The sequence below is a fragment of the Mesocricetus auratus genome, unplaced genomic scaffold (genome assembly GCF_017639785.1).
Source record: "Mesocricetus auratus isolate SY011 unplaced genomic scaffold, BCM_Maur_2.0 Super-Scaffold_100676, whole genome shotgun sequence".
Taxonomy (NCBI): Eukaryota; Metazoa; Chordata; class Mammalia; order Rodentia; family Cricetidae; genus Mesocricetus; species Mesocricetus auratus.
Window position 1 is genome coordinate 14,422,577 of NW_024429266.1, and position 21,256 is coordinate 14,443,832.

General features: G+C 39.6%; 1 protein-coding gene across 3 annotated transcripts in view; it reads left to right on the forward strand.

The window, feature by feature from the left end:
• Smyd3 (SET and MYND domain containing 3) overlaps positions 1-21,256 on the forward strand; it is a 522,482-nt gene that overhangs the window by 98,349 nt on the left and 402,877 nt on the right. For all 3 annotated transcript variants that reach the window (XM_040738398.1, XM_040738397.1, XM_040738399.1), the window contains exons 3-5: positions 1,234-1,341; positions 2,342-2,399; positions 6,621-6,757. In XM_040738398.1, the coding sequence (XP_040594332.1) occupies positions 1,234-1,341; positions 2,342-2,399; positions 6,621-6,757 (303 nt within the window). The remainder of the gene's footprint in view (positions 1-1,233; positions 1,342-2,341; positions 2,400-6,620; positions 6,758-21,256) is intronic.

Genomic DNA, 21,256 nt, shown 5'->3' on the forward strand with positions numbered 1-21,256 from the left:
TTGTGTGGAATACTTTGAGGAGTATTGGAATTAGCTCTTCTTTGAATTTCTGGTAGAATTCTGCACTGAAGCCATCTGGGCCTGGGCTTTTTTTGTTTGGGAGACTTTTTTTTTGAGACAGGGTTTCTCTGTGGCTTTGGAGGCTGTCCTGGAACTCACTTTGTAGACCAGGCTGGCCTCGAACTCACAGAGATCCGCCTGCCTCTGCCTCCCGAGTGCTGGGATTAAAGGCGTGCGCCACCAACGCCCGGCCGTTTGGGAGACTTTTGATGACTGCTTCTATTTCATTAGGGGTTAAAGGTCTGTTTAGATCATTTATCTGCTCTTGATTTAGTTTTGGCAAGTGATATCTATCCAGGAAATTGTCCATTTCCTTTAAATTTTCAAATTTTGTGGAGTACAGATTTTCAAAGTATGCCCTGATGATTCTCTGGATTTCCTCATTGTACGTTATGCCCCCTTTTTCATTTCTGGTTTTGTTAATTAGCATGCCCTCTCTCTGTATTTTGGTTAATTTGGACAGAGGTTTGTCTATTTTGTTGATTTTCTCAAAGAACCAACTCTTTGTTTCATTGGTTCTTTTCAATGTTTTACTGGTTTCTACTTGATTGATTTCAGCCCTCAATTTGATTATTTCCTGGTATCTTCTCCTCCTGGGTGAGTTTGCTTCTTTCTCTTCTAGAACATTCAGCTGTGCTATTAATTCTCTAGTATGACTGTTCTCCAGTTTCTTCATGTGGGCACTCAGTGCTATGAACTTTCCTCTCAGCACTGCTTTCAGAGTGTCCAATAAGTTTGGGTATGTTGTGTCTTCATTCTCATTGAATTCCAGGAAGTCTTTGATTTCTTTTTTTTAATTTCTTCCTTTACCCAGGGATGGTGCAATTGTTCATTCTCCGAGTGATATATTCATTAAATCTATCTTATATATAACTAAATATTGAGTATTAACAAAGACCCACTGGCTCTTACTATGGAATCTCCCAGCCTGGTAATGACCAGGGGGAAATGGAGGACAAGGTGAAGCCGAGGTGTTGGTGCCTTCATCTGGTACCTACCTGACAAAGACTAAATTCTGGATCATTCTCAGTATTACACAATGAATTTTATATTTTGCAGTTATATTTAGGCTTCTGAAATTAAATTAAGGTTGATGATTCTCAGTGTTCAGAACTGGCTTAAATGAAAGTTAACTTTTGTCTTCCATACCCTTTCCTACTCTTGTCTTCACAGAAAAAAGGTTGGCCAGACCACAAGCGGGAATGCAAATGTCTTAAAAGCTGCAAGCCCAGATATCCCCCTGACTCTGTGAGACTTCTGGCCAGAGTCATCGTGAAACTCGTGAGTATACAGTTCAAGAGAGAAGACTGGATTTAATTTGATAAAAGCAATTGCTGTTCCTAGTCATATTTAAGGCTGAGGCTGAATTCATGTTAAGGTGTTGGTGGGATATCTCAGGCAGTGTGTTAAGATGAGAAACTCATGTCATTGACTTGAGGACCATGAGGTGTACAGCTCCTGTCTATAGAGATTTGTAATCTCTTTCTAATAGAGTTTTGAGGTAACAGATGTTAGCATTTAATACTTACTATGTTTTTTATGTAACTTTTTTCTGTGAACACACTGCATGCTTTTATTGTCTTTTCAAGTAAGAATATAATTAGATAATAACATATTAAATAGACAAAATCTTATTTCTTTTCTTTTGGACTGCCAGGATTTGTGATTTCTGCAGTTGTTTTCCTTGACATAAAGCAGTCTGAAATCCTGCTCTGCAAACACATCTAGATTGTTCAGATAGCCTGTGACATAAATGTCTCTGATTATTGCAGGTTCTAATTGGGTTCCTTCGTTTTCTTATTTCCCCTTTCTCCACCCTCAACTTTTGTAGAGGCCTTTGAGAATGTGAAAGTGTGGGAACTTCTTGTAAGAGATTTTATTTGGAGATAAAACTGGTTAGGTGAAGTTTAAAGCTGTATTTTAAAGTTGTTACTAAGTAATTCCAAAAAAGGGAAAAAAAGAGCTGAAGAACGAATGGATAAATAAATGTTTTAAATGGTTATAATATAATGTTTTAAAAATTTCATTGAATCTGGGTATGGTGGTGTACGCCTTTAATTTCAGCACTCAGGAGGTAGAGGTAGGTGGATTGCTCTGTGTTCTAGGCCAGCTTGTTTTACTGACTAACTTCCAGGATAGCCAGAGGTTCTTAGTAATATAGTGGTACATCATGTCTCAAAACAAGCAAACAAACAATTTCATCAAATTATCCAAGTGTGGTCAAATATACTTATTTATATACTGGAGCGCTAACCTTGTGTCTTCTCCTTTTCCTTCCCAGATGGATGAAAAACCCTCAGAGTCGGAGAAACTTTACACGTTTTATGATCTGGAGTCCAGTAAGTGATTATTCATTTGTATCTTAAAACTAAATCTGTCACTTGTCAGCTGAACTTCACTCTCTCACTCTCCCTGCCCATCTGCCCCCTTTCTCTGTTCTCCTCAGAGGTTCAGGCTTTAGCTTCTAAGGTCTCCAGTTATGCACCGCTAGTTTTAAGAATTGAAGCTGTGATCTTTTGAGTCTGTTAATCCAACCCATGACCCTTTGCCATACAAGGGAGAACTCACGATTTCCTTGTGAGCAGAATTGAAGGCTCTCACTCAGTTGTTAGTAACATAGCTATTAGTCTAAGTGACATCATTTGTCCTCTGTGTCCCCCCCCCCTCTATCCCCTTCTCTCCCCCTGGCTTCCTCTCCATGTTAGCGAAGAGTGCTGCAGTAAAGAGTGTCGTCCTAGGGAATCCCTTTGTGTCATCCTTCTGCTAGATGCTAAGAAAAGCTGCAGGTACAGACGACGACTTAGGCTCTGTGACGTTGTTGAACATTCTTTTCCTGAACTACCATGGTGGATGCCGTAGGGCTTCCCAGGTGTAGGTGTCGTGTACAGTCAGGTTTATTTTGCTTTGTACAGTCACAGGTCCTCTTCACCGAGAATGTAAGTGGTTCCAGTCTCAAACTAGCTGGAACTCACAGACTGCGCTTGTTACACAGTTTGCCACTTCTGGTTAGAGATGAATGAGAAGGTGGTCTCTAGATTTACAGTTCTAGCAGCTTAAGTGCCAGGGGTAATAAGTTATTATTTAAGAAATCATGGGTTAATTATTCTGTTGGACAAATAATTTGACGAAAATATGTAAACCTGATATGAGGAAGAGTGCTAGTTCAGTGTGATGTGTCTTTTCAAGTTTTAATAGAGAACTAATTAGTCATTTTCCTTTGTAGTACTGCTGGATAATTAACACCATTCACAGTGATTTTGACTATTAACATTAGCCCTGTTTAGTAGCAAACCATTGCATTGCCTTTGGTGAGATGCTCAGATGTTATTACTGTGGTGGTGTACTCTTAGCCTCAATATGCCATTCATAATGACATATTATTTAAATATGGTATTATAATTTAAACTAATGTTCAAGGAGGTCATACTGGCTTTAGAAAAATCTCACTTTATGTGCTTTTTTTTAGAAAAATGTAATTGACACATAAAATCTCTAAACAAACTTATGGGGTCCAGTATATGCATATAATATATAACAATAAAATCAGGTAGTTAGCACTAACATTTCAAAAAATATATCCTTTTTAATGTATTTGGAACCTTTCAAAAGTTGAAACATTTTTGTAGAGTAATTCAGCATAAATATACAATAAATAATGATCATATCAGAACCATGGGTGTTTTCTGTCAGAAGTGTGTCATGTTTTTGTGTTGGGGACCCACTGATTATTTTTGTCTGACAAGGACTTAAGCCTGCATGCTACAGAATAGCAGCATCAACTCCCCCTAGCTAGCTGCATTTTGGTACCCAGTGTCCAACCTCTCTTCACTCCATTCCCCCCTGTCCTGTCTCACATCCAGTGACCACTGTTTTGTTTGATCCACTCTGTCCTGGCTAGCTTAATTGTCACCTTGAAACAGCCTGGAGTCACCTGAGAGGAGAAGCCGCAGATGAGAATTGCTTAGATCTGGTTGGTGTGATGTCTGTGAGGGATCGTTTCGATTAGTAGTGCATGTAGCAGAGCCCTACCTATTCCTTGAGCAAGTGGCCCTGACTGTATGAAACAACTAGGGAAGCGGGAGCCTGTGCGTGAGCCAGAGAGCGGCAGCAAGCCCCGTGCGTCTGTGGCCTTTGCTTCGAGTTTGGGCCCTGAGTTTCTGCCCGGACATCCCTCAGTGACTGACCTGGAGCTGTAAACCAGATAAAGTGTTTCTTCTCCCAGGTTGCTTCTTGTCAGTATTTTATCAGAGCAACAGAATGGAAGCCAGACATTTGTCTTCCCATGCCTGGCTGATTTCACTTAACACTGTGTTCTCCAGTTTTGTTCCAGGCTTTCACTATTTTTTAAAAAAATGTCTGAGTAGTATTTTGCTGTATTTTCTTCATCCATTCATCCTGATTCCTTGTTTTGAGCTCTGTACCTAGTGTTGCAGTAAATTCGGATGGCAGACATCTTGTTGGCACAATACTGTTTTGCACAATGACTACGTGCCATTGTGTAGGAGTGCCTGTGTTTCTGCATCTGTGCTAAGATTTATTGCTTTATGCTTTTGGATAATAATCATTCTAGCTGGAGCGAGATGATGTCTCATCGTTTTAGCTCACATTTTCTGTGGAGTATTTTGTCATGCACCTGGTCACCATTTGTTATCTTCTTTTGAGGAATATCTGTCCAGAGCATGTATTTCCCTTTAAATGGGATCTTCATCATCATTTCAAATGGCTATTGAGTTATATTTGTCACCGCTGTTGTTTGTTTACTTATTTATTTTTTGTTTTTTACTTCCCCATCAAAGTTTCTCCTCCCTATCCTCTTCCCAGCTCCTCCCCCACCCTCTCTCCTCTCCCCACTATTGAGTTATTTTGACTTCCTTATATAGTCTAGACATTGTGAATCACTTGCAGGTTTTTTGTCTGTTATGTTGGCTGTCTCTTTGTTGTACAATCATGATTGTATTCTTTGTACAGGTATTTTCATTGTTGCTGATTGGATCTTATTTTCTAATTTTTGTTTATTTTGTAGTTATGTCCAAAAACTTTGTGCTTAGTCAGTACACTTTCCTTTGTGTTTTTTCTTTAATAGTTTTATGATTTGGGATCATATATTTATGTTTTTGATACATTTAATATTGCTTTTGTGTATGAAGAGAGATAGGGTCCTAGTTTTGTTCTTCTATACATGAATACCTACTTTCCTGGCACAATTTATTGAAGCCACTGTCTTTACCTTTAATGTGCATTTGCAGCAACTTTGTTGTGTGAGCATATATCAATTTCTGGCCTCTCTGCTCTGGCTCAGTGTTGGGTATGTGTGTTATTATGTCCATGGCATACTCGTTGGTGATAACAGACTTGTAGAATGTTTTTTCAGATGAGATATTGTCACATCTCTAGCTTTTTCATTCAGGGTTGCTTTGGCTTTCTGATTATTGCCCTTGTTCCTGTGAAAGATGCCATTGTTATTCTCTAGGAATTGCATTGGGTCTGTACATCACTTGAGGGAGTATGGGCATTGTAACAATTTAATTGTTCTAAGTCATTAAAAGGGGTTGTCTTCTCTAATGTTTAATGTCTGCCTGCCCTCCTTCCCTATGTCCCTCCCTCCCTCCCTATGTTCCTCCTTCCCTATGTCCCTCGCTCCCTCCCTCCCTCCCTCCCTCCCTCCTTCCGTCCTTACAATAACTATCTTCTTCAATGTCTTTAACCAGAGTTTTATAATTGTAGAGGGCTTTCACTTCTTTGGTTAAATTTCTCCCTGTATGTTTCATTTTGGGGTCACAGGTGTGATCCACATTGCTTTGTTTCTTTTGTCATCAAGTTTGCTATTAATGTATAAAACAAAATCTTAGTAATTTTTATGCCAGTTTTATGCCCTGAAACATTATAGAATTAGTACCAGTTTTAGCTCTTTCCTTACGTCTGGAATCTTTCTCTTTGACCCAAACATAAGGAGAAGAAGCACAGCCTCCAGGCCTGTCTGTCTCTGTTTGTCCAACCTGGAAATAACTCAAGGTTGAGATTCCTTCAGGCCATCCAAGTTCTTGTTAGGATACTCATTTTGTCTGACAAATTTAAGTTGTTTAAACTTCATATGAACTTTAAATATCTAATTTTCTGCCTTTTGAACCTTTCAGATAATACTGTTTATGAGCCAGTGGTGACCTACTTGTGAATTATTATGGGGAAAAGTCAGTTTAAATTCACTGGCTTAATCAGGATTTATGTTGGTACATGTGTTCACCATGATGTAAGAGATCTAGTAGTGTGCAGCTGATTTGGGCTTAGTGTACTTTCAAAACCTGTGTGTACATCTTATTTATTTGTCTGTCCATTTACGTTATTACTCATCTACTCACTCATTTATTTATTTAATTGGTAGCTCCATGATCTAGTTTGTGGATACAGTTGGACAGCATTTAATGAACATAATATGTACCATGATTTACAGTTGTCAGGATAGATTGCATGTCAGGAAATATTTAATAGCCAGCCTTAAACATCTGAAACTTATCCATGAAGTTCACTTGGTGATTATAGTATTTATTTTCTTTACGAAAAAGATATTAACAAACTCACGGAAGATAAGAAAGAGGGCCTGAGGCAGCTTGCCCTGACATTTCAGCATTTCACGAGAGAAGAGATACAGGATGCTTCCCAACTGCCGCCGTCTTTTGATCTTCTTGAAGCCTTTGCAAAAGTAAGTTTGAAGGTTCATCTCTGCAGGTGCTGTAAGTCAGTCATTTACCCTTCACTCTCTTGTCATTTGTAAGCATGTCTAGAACCTTAGTGGGACACTGGTGACTGTTAATGCCTTGTATCACTCCCCATCTAAATGAGCACGGAATGAAAGAATTCATTCAGTATTGCCTGGACCAAAAGGGGTGTTACTTTTCTGTTTTACTAGTAATTTTGCTTGGAGGTTATTCGTTGCTAATACTGTCAACATCCTCTCTAGAGAGTCCGCTCTGTTTTCTCAAAAGAACACAGCAAATCTACCCCATGACTGTCTACTGAAGGATTTCGTTTTAGTGTTGGGCTTACTTTTAATGTTGGTTGCTTTAGCCAAGTTGGAAAAAAAAAACTGTTGGAATCTATTCTGATTAACTGACTTTTAAATAATATGAAAGCATATCGGTTTCTGACTTAAAATAATTTAAAGATCAGATTAGTGAAATCTGAGGTTAGAGATAGAAAACAGATTTACTTAGCGTTTCTTCTGCTCTCTGTGAGTAGGAGTTACATGAAGTGTTCTGTTTGAAAATGAGTCTGCAAGTTTGCTTTGGCCCAGGCAGCAAGGATGCAGCGGTGGGTGGGGGATGGCGCATGCCCAACACTCCCCACACTGCTCTGGGTCTGCTGTCTTTGCCCATTCGTTTTTAATGTTTGTCACGTTTTACATGGGAAGATGACTTCGACACTTACCTTTAAATTTGTAAAACACACATTTCATAACAGCCCCCGGTTATTTTAAAGAATGCTTTCAAAATTACCTACTTGGCAAGAATTTAAATGTGATTATTTTGATTGCTAGAGATTTATTCTAGTTTTTCCCCTCAAAATTATTTTTATTTTATTCTTTAAAGTATGTCCCCTGGTTTTTTGATAATGCAATCTTAGCATTATATTCTGGTTTACCTATACTTTAAAGTTGATTTGAAATATAGTGGTTACTCCATGCTTGTTTATTTCATATGTTCTTGGAAAATTACAGCCTCTGCTAGTTCCGTAGGTGTCGTGGACACAGCTTCTTTGTCTTAAACACTGAAAATGTAGCCTATGTCTGACGGTGGCCGGTGCTTTGTCTCTCACACTGACAGTGTGACTGCTCTGTGCTGTCATTTCTGCTGTTGAAAAATCTTCCATAACAAGCATAATTATGATTAATATTCATGTCAGATGTCTTCAAAATATTGCTAAATCTAAAACATGAGTTGATGCCTTGTTCCTGTTGTTTATAGTTAAACTTTTTTTTTTTTTTTTTTTTTTTTTGCTTTTCGGGGCAGGGTTTCTCTATAGCTTTGGATCCTGTCCTGGAACTTACTCTGTAGACCAGGCTGGCCTCAAACGCCACCACCGCATGTCTAGTTAAGCATTTTTAATGATGTTTATCTTTGGAACTCTTGCCATGTTATGTATGAGTAATGTTCTGGAATTGTAATGAAAGTGGGTAAATTTTTTGGACAAAATTTCAATAATAAGCCATATCCTTGTAGTTGTGCTTGCTGTAAAAGTGGAACATTTGGACTGGGGAGAGGGCTCAGGTGGAAGAGTGCTGACCACACAAGCTGTTGACTTCCAACCACAGCACCCATGTGAAGGCTGTGGGGGTGCACACTTGCAATCCTAGTGCACAAGGAATGATGACAAGTGGGTCCGTGGGACTCCCTGGCCCGCAGTGTTGTCCTGGTAGCAAGTCCCAGGTCTCAGTGAAAGAGTCAAAAAACCAAGGTGAGTGGTTCCCAAGGAGCCGCAGAAGAATACACACCACACAATGAACACAATGAAAAACATGTATGTCATTGAGATTTTGGAGACCAATTGGGCTCAGATATGTAACTTGGCTTGCAATGTACTTTAGTGAAAGTCAGAGGAAAGCAGCTAATTCACTCGTGGTTCCTGGACATCTTTGCCAAAGTGTTGTCAGTTAATATCTTGTTACTTGTGGTTTTGTTTCTGCTCATAAATTCATCTGTAGGAGAGATCGCTGTCTTGCTTTCCTTTCTCAGGAAAATGATCTTAATCAAGCTAATTAGTGCCCTGTAAGACACAGAGAGGTGCTGCTGATAGGAGCCTGATAGGAGTGCACGTGTCTCCTGCAGCACACTGGAAGTGGGTGGAAGGCATTGGGCAGAGAACCTTTTCCACTCTTCCACCCCATACCCATTTCATTATCGTTTTACAGTTTAGCAGAGGGAGCAAGTGGGTGGCACTACAGTTTACGCCCTGTAGTAGTCTGCTTCTGCATGCCACGTGCAATCAGTCAATCCACGGAACTTCTATGTGCATTTATCCTCCTTGGTCTTTGAAATGGGGTTTTACCTGGTCTCAATAAAAACATCATGTGTTCTGGGTTGTGTTTGGTCTCTTTGTTTTATATTCATTTATGTTATATGTCTGCATTAGACTCCATACACTTTTGTCTCATCCTTGGTCTTTGTTACCAAGTGTCCACAGTATATTTCGGCAGGAGGGAATCCTGCTTATTTATGCTGGCCCGGTTGGAGGACACAGTGACATTGTGGCTAATCCCTCAAAGCTTTCTCCTCTGGTGGATTTAGATGTTGAACCCACTGGTGGATGGTGGAACCCTCTGGAGTTTCTGGTGGAAGAATAACTTCCTCTCTATTAGACCAGGTTCTTAGAATGCTTCTAAAACTGTAGTTTTTTGCTTGACACAGTTTCCCCCTACATGCTAGAGACCTTGCTGCATAGGTATTTTGTGGGTCACAGTCACAAGGGCTTCTTAGCACCTGCACTGGTTTTGCTCTTTTTAACCCCACATAAGTGCACACATGGACAGCAACTGGCATGTGACTCCCATGTGCTTTATCCTGATGAACTTGTTGCTGGGTTGTAAAGTTGAGCACCACGAGATTATATGGGAATGAATCCCCCTCCGCTCACACCAAGTGCAGATGTCAAGGAGGCCTTTCACTGAGGATTAGAAATTGACCTGAGTTTGAGAAGATGTGCTGGCAGATTGTACTCGGTGGTCTTGAAAGGCTGGTGGGGAGTGTAGTGCTCTGATTGGCTACCCACTGGGACATTCACAGGAGAAGGCTGAGAAGGGCAGTGTGTGGAGGATAGGCTCAGTTGTGTGGTTCTTCCTGTCAGAGTTTGAACAACATCACCGGCCTCCAGAATTCCCACAGAAGAGCTGATGCTATGAGATCTGGTGGGTTAAAGGAAGATGCAGGAGCCATTCATGAATGCTTTGATTGTGTAGTAGTTGTATCTTCTTAAACTTAATGTATATATTCTTTGGGCCATAAAACTATGAAATCCTAGGAAGGGAGGCAGGTGGTAACTGCCTCTGACAATAACAGAGGTAGCTGAGGGGCAGGGGGTAGCTAGAGAGGTCAGTGAGAGCCTAGAGGGGGCCATTATTCATGTACTCATTAAAGATAAGGGTCTAGCTCTCCCTTTGCTTCCTCCCTACACTCTTCCCCCACAAACCACGACACGTTTAGTTAGGTTTTGAGATGGATTCATCTAGGAAGGATTAATAAAGACTGCTCTAATAAAGTCTTCAGGTTGAGTCCTAAACATTTGCTACAAATGCAGAAAAAAGTATATACTAATTATAGTTATTAACTTACAAGGTCAGAAAAGTACAGCTAGTGAGATCACCGATTTATTTACTTATTTAAAAATGCATTTTATTATTTTATGTGTTTGAGTCTTGTTTTCACATAGTTAAATGCAGCATGTGTGCTGTGTCCACACAGGCCAAAGAGAGTGTTGGATCCCTTGGAACTGAAGTCACAGACTGTTGTGAACTACCTTTACGTGCTGAGACTCAAACCTGGGTCCTCTGGAAGAGCAGACAGTGCTCTTAACCACTGAGATATCTCTGCAACCCTGAGAGGACAGATTTAAATGGATGCTGTGTGGTATGACAGTTAAGTTGTTTTCTCAAAGCAAGAAGTAAAATTCTCTTGATCTGTATTTGTTTTTCTGTGCACACAGATAAAGAATCACAGATAGGAGAATTTCACTTTCTTGCTTTAAGAAAATGTGTGTGTGTGTGTGTGTGTGTGTGTGTGTGTGTGTTCATGTGTGCATAGGAATAATAGTGTCATCTCCTTGTGGATAAAATGAGGACTAACTGTAAGTTGCTTGGCAGAGTATCTGGCACATACTATGAATGTCTACTACTGTTGCTCTGTCCCTGTATTATTGGTATTTGAGTATAAAATGTCAGCGTTTTATGTCTCCCAGTGCTGTCATCCAGCCTTGAGCACAGGCCGAGACTGGTTGTAAACCAGTTTCAGACAGTTGCTCACTGTTGTGTTCAGTGCTGGTGTCTCTTGAGATTCCATGAATTACCTGTCTTGATGAGAAGTAGTTTTGCAGACAGAAAATAGTATCTCTGCCCTTGTAAGCTATTTTTATTTCAGCCCACAGCTATTGTGGTAAAAATTCACTTCCGTCTCTATCGTAACAGCTCACTTGACTCCTGAGTGTTTTCTGTAGGTCATGTAAAACGTAGGTGATGAATGAGTTCTGTCTCATAGTTGTACTTGAAGAGGAAAAAGCCAAATTACAAGTGTTTCATTATCATAGTTTTCTGAAATGGACTGCAACATTCAATATTTCCATTCATCATAATTATTAGATATATTTATGAATAGGCTCGACACAGTTTTAGCAAACAGCTTTGAGGTTTGTGTAATAAATGTATAGAAGATATTTGTTTAGGGGTTATTATGGGGTTCCGTACTTTTCTAAATATGAATTCTGACTGATTAGAAACACAATAAGATCAGAGCAATAAAGTAGAAACTGAACAAGTTTCAGAGAATATCTTAGAAATGGACATTTAATTGGAAGCAGCAGAATAATAATGACCTTCCTGACATTATTTGTCTTTGTTAGTGTTCCCAGAGTTCTGCAGCACAGTTTAATTTCACAGTGTTGTACTGTTGGCATAGTGTTTTTGATTAGAAATTCCACATCTATTTGAGAATGTTCCATCCCTTTTTCTTTCAAACAAAATAATAATTCTCCTCATCCCATTTTTCTTTTTGGTTTAAGGCACATATGCCTTCTTAAATGTAATTTTTAACTTAATAAAATGTAATTTTTAATGCATTCAGCTGCATTTGCAGTGCATTCAGCTGGCTTGTACTATAATCTAACCCATAATGTTAGTAAAGAGTTGACTGAGAGAAAAAACTTTAATTAATCCTTTCTTTTATAAATTTTTTCTTTTTTTTAATTCTCTGGGATACTGAATGTCAGTAAAAAGAAAGAGTAAAACTTATTTTGATATACTTGAGTTTCAGTCTAGCACTTTCATTTGATTTGTGCTAGCTGCCTGTGCTAGATAATCTGGTGCTGTATGACGCCAGTGCTGTCGGTTGTCTAATTTGTGGGCGGAATATTACTGCCTCTTTCTGTTTGGCAAGGTCATAAGTGTGTGCACGTTTGCCACTTGAGGGCTTCAAGTTCACATCAGACTAAATTTTAGTGCCTTTTTGTTGATGAGCTCAATTGGCTTTCGCCACTGCAGCATGCTATAAAGTAGTAAGGAAGGCGATTTTTTGAATTAATAAAGTGATGGATTATCTAATTACAAAGTGGATATGAGATGGCCGCAGCGTAACTGACTGCATTACTAGATGATTCCAGTGACTGATCAGATGGGCCTGGGTTCCATTAAAGGGAAATGTGCTATTAAATATTTAATACTGCGAGCCGGTGGACGCGCCAGGACTGCTAACCTCCAGGCACCCGGTGCACATACCTATGTGTTCGGTGGTAACTGCTGCAAGAGACATCGCAGCGTGCTTAGAACAGCTGCTGGAAGTCTTTGTTGTTGGGATCTTCCTTCTCTGCTGTCTTAAGTAAAGCAGGCAAACAGCCAAGATACTTAACTGCACAGTGATCCTCGCATTCTAATTATGAACCGGTGATACACTCATGATTTATATGTTTTTTCTTTATTATAATAGATTGAGTCCCCAAGTAGATTCAAGAGACATTTATTCTCAAAGATGCGCATCAGCCCTTCATGGAAAGTGATGTTTGTTGGACACTTGGGCTTTGAAGACAACACAAATCATTCCTTGAATTTTAATGATGCTATTTATTTATCATGTTCTTCAGTTTTAGCCATTTGGTTAATATTTCTCTTCATTTATGTGTAAATAACCTGTGATGGGTATATGTTTATCATGGCTAAAGACCAGGTGCCTTCTAGGTTCTGAAGGTGGGAAGGATAATTACTGACGTCTCTCTCAGCATTTAGGTCTGTTGTTTTGGTTAAATGTATGGAGTGACTGTTTGCCAAGCCTTTAACTTATTTGTTTGAATGTCTAACTTGCCGTTAAGTCAGAGAAAGACGAGCTTTTGAAGATGGCAATACAGTGGTTGTGAAACAGGAGAGGTTACTGTCACTGCTAAACCCTTTTGTTTAGTGGCAAATCTTTCTTCTTAGGATACCATGTCACTATGAGATGTGACCAGGATTCAGGAACTGCATTTAATTGGAATCCCTAACAACTTTCCTGTTTAATGTTAGCCAAATAAACTAATACAGAACAGTTAGGTGTCTTCTGTTTTGTGGGTATTATTTTAATAAATATTTAAAAACAGTAAATTCAGTCTATAGGTATACACTAGACAGAAGGCCATCTTTAATATCATGGCACAATTTATGCAGTTTAGTAAATTAGCTGCCAGGTCAGTGTGATACAGAGACTACTATCTCAGGAAATGAAGACTTGCTGGATTAATTACCTTAGGGCTTGGGAAGCCTTTCTGTAAGATGCACATACATGACTGTCATTGCAGATGAATTTGTGCGTGTAGTCTGTCTCTGAGGCAGGTTTTCAAAAAATAAACTGTTTTAAACTGACAAGAAAATTCCAATTTTTCATCAATGACATTTATTTATCCAACCTCTTGATTCTACTGTGCCAGATTCCCAAATACTGGGATTACAGGTGTATTCCACCACACCCAGTCATTCTGATATTTTGAAATCTGTAAACCAAAACGGCAAAATGTTCTTCATTAACATGTGCATTACCTCACAAGCTATCAACTTGATTTTGCTATCATAGGCAAAAGCCAGGGCCATGAGTTAGGGAAGGACATAGCTGTGCACTAATGAAACATTGTTTGTGAACACAAAATATCAGTTTCCGTATATTTTGAATATCCTAGAATGTTCTTCTTTTAGCATGATTTTCACTTGCAGCCTATATTAGAGCAGATGGTGGGCCAGATTTGGCCCGTGGGCCATTATGTGGCAATCTATAAATCTTCTTTGTAAGCCATACTAGGAAACAGAATGACTGTCAGAAAAGTCTTTAATTAAAAAAAAAAGTAGGAAAAGTTTTACATTTCCTAACAATTTAGTTTTATTAGTTCTGGTTTCCAGTTCTATTTACAAGCACATGTATATAGACAAATAACTGGTTTGCCTTTACTTTTAACTCTAAGGTAATTTAATTCAATAATTAAAAATTTTTAATTATAAATACTATAGAGATGCAGTTGTGTTACTAAAAACAGAAAGAAATTTGTCAAATAGAAAAATATATGCTTATTAAAAATAGAGAAAATACATATTTATTAATGTCTTGTGTATTTAAAATATATTCTGTGTTTACACACACACACACACACACACACACACACACACACACACACACACACAGAGAGAGAGAAATAGGTTCTCAGCACATGGTCCTGGCTGGCTTAGAACTTGCTATGTAGACTGCCTAGAACTCACAGGGTTCCACCTTTCTCTGCCTTCCAAAGCATGCACCACCATGTCCAGGTTATTTTTAAAATGATCATTATTATTCTGAACAGTGATTATCAGAGAGTGGGGCGGGAGGCTGAATGAGAGATGGGGAGTCTTACATGCGCCACCTCACAGTACAGCTTTATTGGTTGTCTTCTACTGTGGGTTCTGGGGAGTGAACTCAAGTCACTGGGGTTGTATGCTACTGCTTTTGTAGACAGAGCTACCTCACCAACCCTGTTTATTTTGTTTTTATCAGACAAGGTTTTGCATCGTAGCTCAGCCTGTCCTGGAACTTTCGCTTCATGTTGCTTTCTCCCGCTTGCTAGGATTACTGGTGTATATTCCCATTTTTGGATGTGTTTATATTTTTTAAAGCTAAAGGTATTATATTTTGTTATTTTTCCTGATGCAAAGTATAAAGATATAATTTTATGTTAATATTAGAAATATCTAGGTTGCATATGTTAGGTTCAAAATTTGTGTGTGCATGTGAGTTTGTGTGTGCTATTGGTTGGTACACATGCATGTGCGGACCAGAGATTGATAATGAATTGCTTCCTGTGTCTCTTCTCTACCTTAATTTTTGGAAACAGAGTTTCTCACTAGTTCCCAGATTGGCCTACAGAGGCTGGCCTCACTGGAAGTCTGCCTCCCTGTATACTGGGTTACAGACCCTGGTATACCAGGCCTTTATGTGGGTGCTGGGGAGTCTGAACTCATATTTTTATAGCATGTGCTTTTACCCACTGAGCCTCTCTCCAGCCCCAGGTTCAAAAATTTTTTGTTTGATTCTTTAGATTTTTAAAATTTTTATTATTGCCCTCAGACTACATTGTGATTTGTGTATTTCTATTACATTTGAGAAGAGCATTTCCTCACAAATGTATTTTAGAGGTGTGATGTTAATAGTGGCAAAGATTGTCATAAATTGCACCATTGCATTTTATAATAAGCAAGAGAAGAGTTATATTTTTGAGATTAGAAATCATTTGTTGCCACTTGATGTGGAAAATAATGTGATTTGATACATTAACAAAATAAAGAGGTAACTTTGTTTCTAAGCCAGATTTAAAAAAAAATATGTTCTGATCAAGGTCAAAGGCCATCTCCCTACATCTACAAGTAGAGGTTCAAAGATATATTTTCATTAAAACATTTATGTTCATTGCTCAGTGTTGCATGCTCTAAGGGACATATCACAGTTAAGTACTGGTCTCTGAAGCATGCTTAAGAAAAGCCAGAAGGCCACATCATTCTCAACCACACTAGCTGAAAGTCTTTTTAAAAGTTTCATGTTCCAAGGATGAATTAAACTGTCCTGGTATGACCTGAAGCTGCCTGTCCCTGGGAGGGTTTCATTGCAGATCAGAGTGGGGATGCTGGGATGGGTTGTATCAGTATACAGGAGGGCCAGATGATAAGTGGTGTTCCCGTGAGGTTTGTGAAGTTGTCACATTGATGAGGTACATCTGGGGGGGGGCACGGGCTTTTTACTTTCCTTGTCTTCTGAAGTTTTGCTTCCCACTAAAGTTTCAGCTCAAGGCTTCACTCAGATCCACCACTAGGGCTGGTCTTTTGCTTTGTAAAATCAGTCACCAACGGTGTTTTCTGCTGCAGACTTTGGTGACTGCATTTCTTCAGCTGTGTGCCTTTCTTTCCCCGGATTCTCAAGGAGCCTGTGAACCTCAAGAATACATATTTGTGCTTTCCTCTTTCCTTCGTGCAGCATGCCAGAGTAAGATAGTATTCAGCTGAAAGATCAAAGAAATTATCCACCTCGTAACTTGCCCCCTCTCTCCCATGATGCATCAGGTGCTGTGCAGAAAGCTGAGTTCATTATGTTCTGCTCTGAGACACTCTTTGTTCCTTGATTCTGACTAGTGCAGGACCTACCCGCTGAATTAAAGTGCGGGAACACAAACTTGCTCAACTAAAGTCACACCAGCTCGTCATCCATCTTTTTCCTTGTATTGAAAATCATCTCTGTGAGAGATGAAGAGTATTTGATGTAATAGTATTATTCCAACGGACATCTTGACATCTAGATTAGTTGTTTCCACAGTGAAGAATTTCAACTTCAGAGATTCTCTGTGCTTGAATGACTGTGACTTGCCAAAGCAGCTGCACACTCTCACTTCAGGTATCTTGATTATAAACAGAATTTATGAGTTACGCACTAGCAATATGTGGAGTCGTTTGTAGTTCCAGTGCTTTGGCCCATTTTATTCCAGGAAGGCAATGGGTATTAGATGTGGTGTGGGCTGTTGGTGAAGGGGCAGTTGAAGGATTGGCCTCAGGATACCCAGTGCTGCCCTCTGAAGTTCTATTTTTAGTATTTTATCATGCCACAGAGTGTTCCACGTCGGAAGCCACAGTCGTCTCCTCCAGCAGCCCTCTGGGTTCCTGCGGTTGTTACGCCCTTTGCAGGTGAGGCAATGTGTGTGGGGATCAGAGCTCTAGCCTGGCTTTCTCATCTCAGAGTTCCTGCTTCCCTGAATCCTCCACACTGCACTCCCTGTCATGTGAGTTCTGTGGTAGGGCTCTAATTGCAAAGGGATATAAACCACAGGAGCAAAATCCAGAGCGACAGAAATAAGAATATTTGCTAGTATTTCTCTTTCTGGCAGGAAAAGATCATTATGGGAAAAGCAGTAGATTTTAAAATGCCCTTTCTCGCTGTTTCTTTGGAAGAGATCAATTGTGTTCTCCCTCCCTTTCCTCTAGGCACCGTGGGTGTGGTATGTTGGAAGATGCTGTATTTTTCTTACCAAGTGGTTTGCATTGCTGCTGCTGCAGAGTCCATGTAAAAATAAAGGCAATTGAAGTAGAATTTGCATGGGGATAAGGCTGTTTTTTGATATCTGAATTCTATAGCCTGGACATATTATGTATTAAAACATGAATTATTCAGGAACCCCCCAGCATGAGTCTGTATTGTTTCTAGGCCATTTTATTGGACATAGTTTCTCTGTAATTCTGTAGATAGATATTTTGTACATTGAAACGTTTTATAATTTTATTAACTCTGTATACAATATAGAAGAAAATCCTCTTTGGTAGTTATACTTTTCCCCCCTTTTATGAGTATTTATTGACCTGAGCATTTATATTTATTAATAGCACAAGAAGAACATTTTACAATATCAGCTTTGACTACGTGCTTTCCAAGAAAAGAAAAGCAGGAACTCTAACACATTTGACCAGCTTGGATGATGATATGTGCCATTTCATGTTTTGATTGGCATTTGGCTTTAATCTTGATGCTTATAGAAAACCTTACCAAGTTCTGCACTGTTCAGGAAGCTCTCTCCTTAGGTTTTCGTGTGTTAACATGATAAATTGGATCGTTCTGTGTGCAGTTTCCTGCCTTGCCCTCTCCTGTCCTTGGGGTAGGAGCACAGTGTACTGGTGACCTTGGGTCTTGTTTCCTCTTGTGCTTGAACATATCTTCATCTTTCTCTTGCAGAGGGAAAGTTATTAAGCTGTGTTATTTTAGTGTGCATCAGTCTCCTCCAGTAAGAGACATGCTATTGACTTTCTTGTGCTCCAGTTTCCCAAATTTCCAAACAGAGGTATGCACCTCAAATGTTTCGATCTTACTTTGTGATGTACAACTTCTAGAAGTCCTTCGGCTGTTTGCTATGGCACAACCTGCTGTGGAACAATCTTTTTGTCCAGTATGAATATGTATTACTTTCAGTGGTTAATAAAGAGCTGACTTGCTGATAGCTAGGCAGGATTTTGTGGATGGAGGAATGCTGAGGAGAAGAAGGGGCGGAGTCTGAGGAGTCTGGAGCCAGAAGCATAAGGAACATGGGAAGTTGGTAAATGTTGTGAGTGAGCCTTGGGCGGCACATACAGATGGGTTAATTTAAGTTAGAAGAGCTAGCTAACAAGCCCAAGCTATTGACCGAGGATTTATAACTAGTAATAAGTCTCTGTGTGGTTATCTGGGGAATGGCGGGCGGGACAGAAAGCCCATCTACGTGGCCGTCCCTGACTAGTTCACCATGTCACTTTACTGGCTGTCTTTTGCTGATTTACCTCTCACTGTTGGCTGCCAGGGGTTCACTGCTGCAGCTTTATCTACCTCCCTGTGCCTTGACAAAACTCCAGGTTTCAGTTCTAGCCTTGGTATTCTTTTTTCCTAAGTTCTAATTCTGTATTTTGTAATTAATGAAGATTTTTCACCTAAACAACTTGTCTTTACTTGAGACTCAGTTTCTAAGTCCCTCCTTCCAGAGAAGCATTCTCCTCAAGGCATTCCTGCCTTTCCTCTGGCAGTCTTGGTATGGAATCATGCAGGCCAGGACCTCAGCAGGCTTCTCTCTCTCTCTCTCTCTCTCTCTCTCTCTCTCTCTCTCTCTCTCTCTCTCTCTCTCTCTCTCTCTCTCTCTCTCTCTCTCTCTCTCTCCCTCTCCCTCTCCCTCTCCCTCTCCCTCTCCCTCTCCCTCTCCCTCTCCCTCTCCCTCTCCCTCTCCCTCTCCCTCCCCTCCCTCCCTCCCTCCCTCCCTCCCTCCCTCCCTCCCTCCCTCTCTTCCTCCCTCGTTTGCTTTCCTTTATTATTATTATTTTTTGGCTCCTGCCCTAGTAAGCAGTGTTGCGCCCTTACCCATATCACACTTCATTTTTATAAACTGATGGTAGAGAGAAAAACAGATACCCAAACCCAAATCTGATCATTTAACACCCTCCCACCCCATAAAAATGTCTACTAAGAGGGCTGGAGTGAGAGTGCTTACTGCCCTAATCAGCCTAAAGGAATTGTAGAGAGACAGGAGTTGCTGAGATTCACTCTCTGTGTGCTCTGACTCCTCCACATGTTAGCTTTTCAAGAGACTGAAGCTTTTCCTTATCCCATAAAAACATCAATGCATTAATGGTGGCAGCAAATGGGGGTGACTTGAATGTGTTCTCTGGAAGAGGGAATTGTCTTTGGCAGGCCGAAGCAGTTTTTGAATTAGTTTGTAAAGCTGATCATGGATATGAGGACACACAAGCAGAAGGCACACTGTGTGTCTGCAGCCGCTGCTGACTTGTGGTGTGTGTGTGTGTATTCCGATGTGAGTCCATTTCAGCTCCGAGTAATATTAATCCTCTGTAGTAACTGAGTATATTTTTCTGCTTTTTCATTGACGTTGGATTTTATAATTAGATAATTACAAGTATGTGATCATATTTCAGAAATCCACTTATGCTTGCTAATGGTTGCTAAGGCTTTGAGGGTTTTGGTTTGTATAATTAAATCACTTCCTTAAGAGGTGAAGGTAGGTTGGGGCTCCTGAGGTCAGTGGAATCTGGCCTTGTTGAATGAGAGCCTTTCTAGTATTTATATAGAGAAGCTATGATCCTACAAAGATATTCTTGTTCTAAAAATATTCCTTCCATACCAGTAAGGTTAGAATATTTCTTACTTCCTACCACCCAAGTCTGCCCAAGACTCACACAAAGTCTTTTCAGTTTTGTGGACACAAGGCATTGTGCTCCTGTAGTTAAAAATATTCTCTTAGTTTATTGGAGTAGAATATTTTCTTTATGACAAGAAATGTTGAGACTTGATGATTTCGTTGTTTAAAAATTCTTTTGAAAATTTCTGGATGTTTTTAATTATAGAACACAGTGGGGCTCACAGTGAGTGGGGCAGTTTGATTGGTCACATATTTACTAACAGCCACCAGCATTGTCCTTTGACAGTTCCCTTAAAGCTCAGTTCCTTTCCTTTATTCCCACATTTGTTAGCATACCACCTTCCATTCTGCCTGGCAACTCCCTTTATACACTTCAAACAGTTGCCACCATTATTGTAATCTGCCAGAGAATACATGGTACACTTATAATATGTTGAGTATGACGAACAATGGAAAACTGATGGTGATGGCCACAGTCCCTCAAGGCACTTCTGTGTAATTATGTTTTAGTTGTTTGTATATTTATTTCTTTTAGTTCTCCTTCAAGATGGGAAAGAAGCTAAAATCTTAACTTGCCTTTTCCTGTTAAGTGATGCAGGAAGAGGAAATACGAATTTGCTGAACCATGATGACATTAGCCGTTTCCCTCTAACCTAAATTACCTAAGAGCCACACTGCTTAGTTTCTACCGTATTTCTTCAGTTCTTTGGTATACATCAGAAATAAGAAGAGCTTGTGGATGACAAATCAAACTGCTTTTCCTTTCCTTGTTATCACTGACACACAATGCTAAATGTTGTAGTAACGTAGGAAGCAAGGGAAAGAGTATTAACCCTCCCAAACAAGAAGCCAAACTCAAAATAGCAATATCATACGATGCTTAATAGGAAGAATGGTTCATATTTACAATTCAAGATATTACAAAGGCAGCCCAGGATTTTCTGTTCAATACACTGAACAGAAAACAGCTGTTAAGCAAAGACAGACTAAATGACTTCAGTGTGAGAGAACTCATTGCAGCATTTCCTTATACTCAAAAGTTTCCTGTTGCTTACAAATTGAGAAAGGATTGCAATGTCAACATTAAAGGAAGAAGAACTTCAAATGAGCACTCAAACTAGCATCCATCCAGAAACAAAGAAAATGTACTTATGCACCTAGGATTTTGAAAGGCAGTTACACTAACATATTCTAAGAAGCATTCCATGTCTGTGCAGTTAACAGAACATCAAGGGAGTTTCTAAAATCAATATGTATTTTTTTTAAAAACTGTTTGAAAGCATTTAATGTTAGCGATGAAATATTC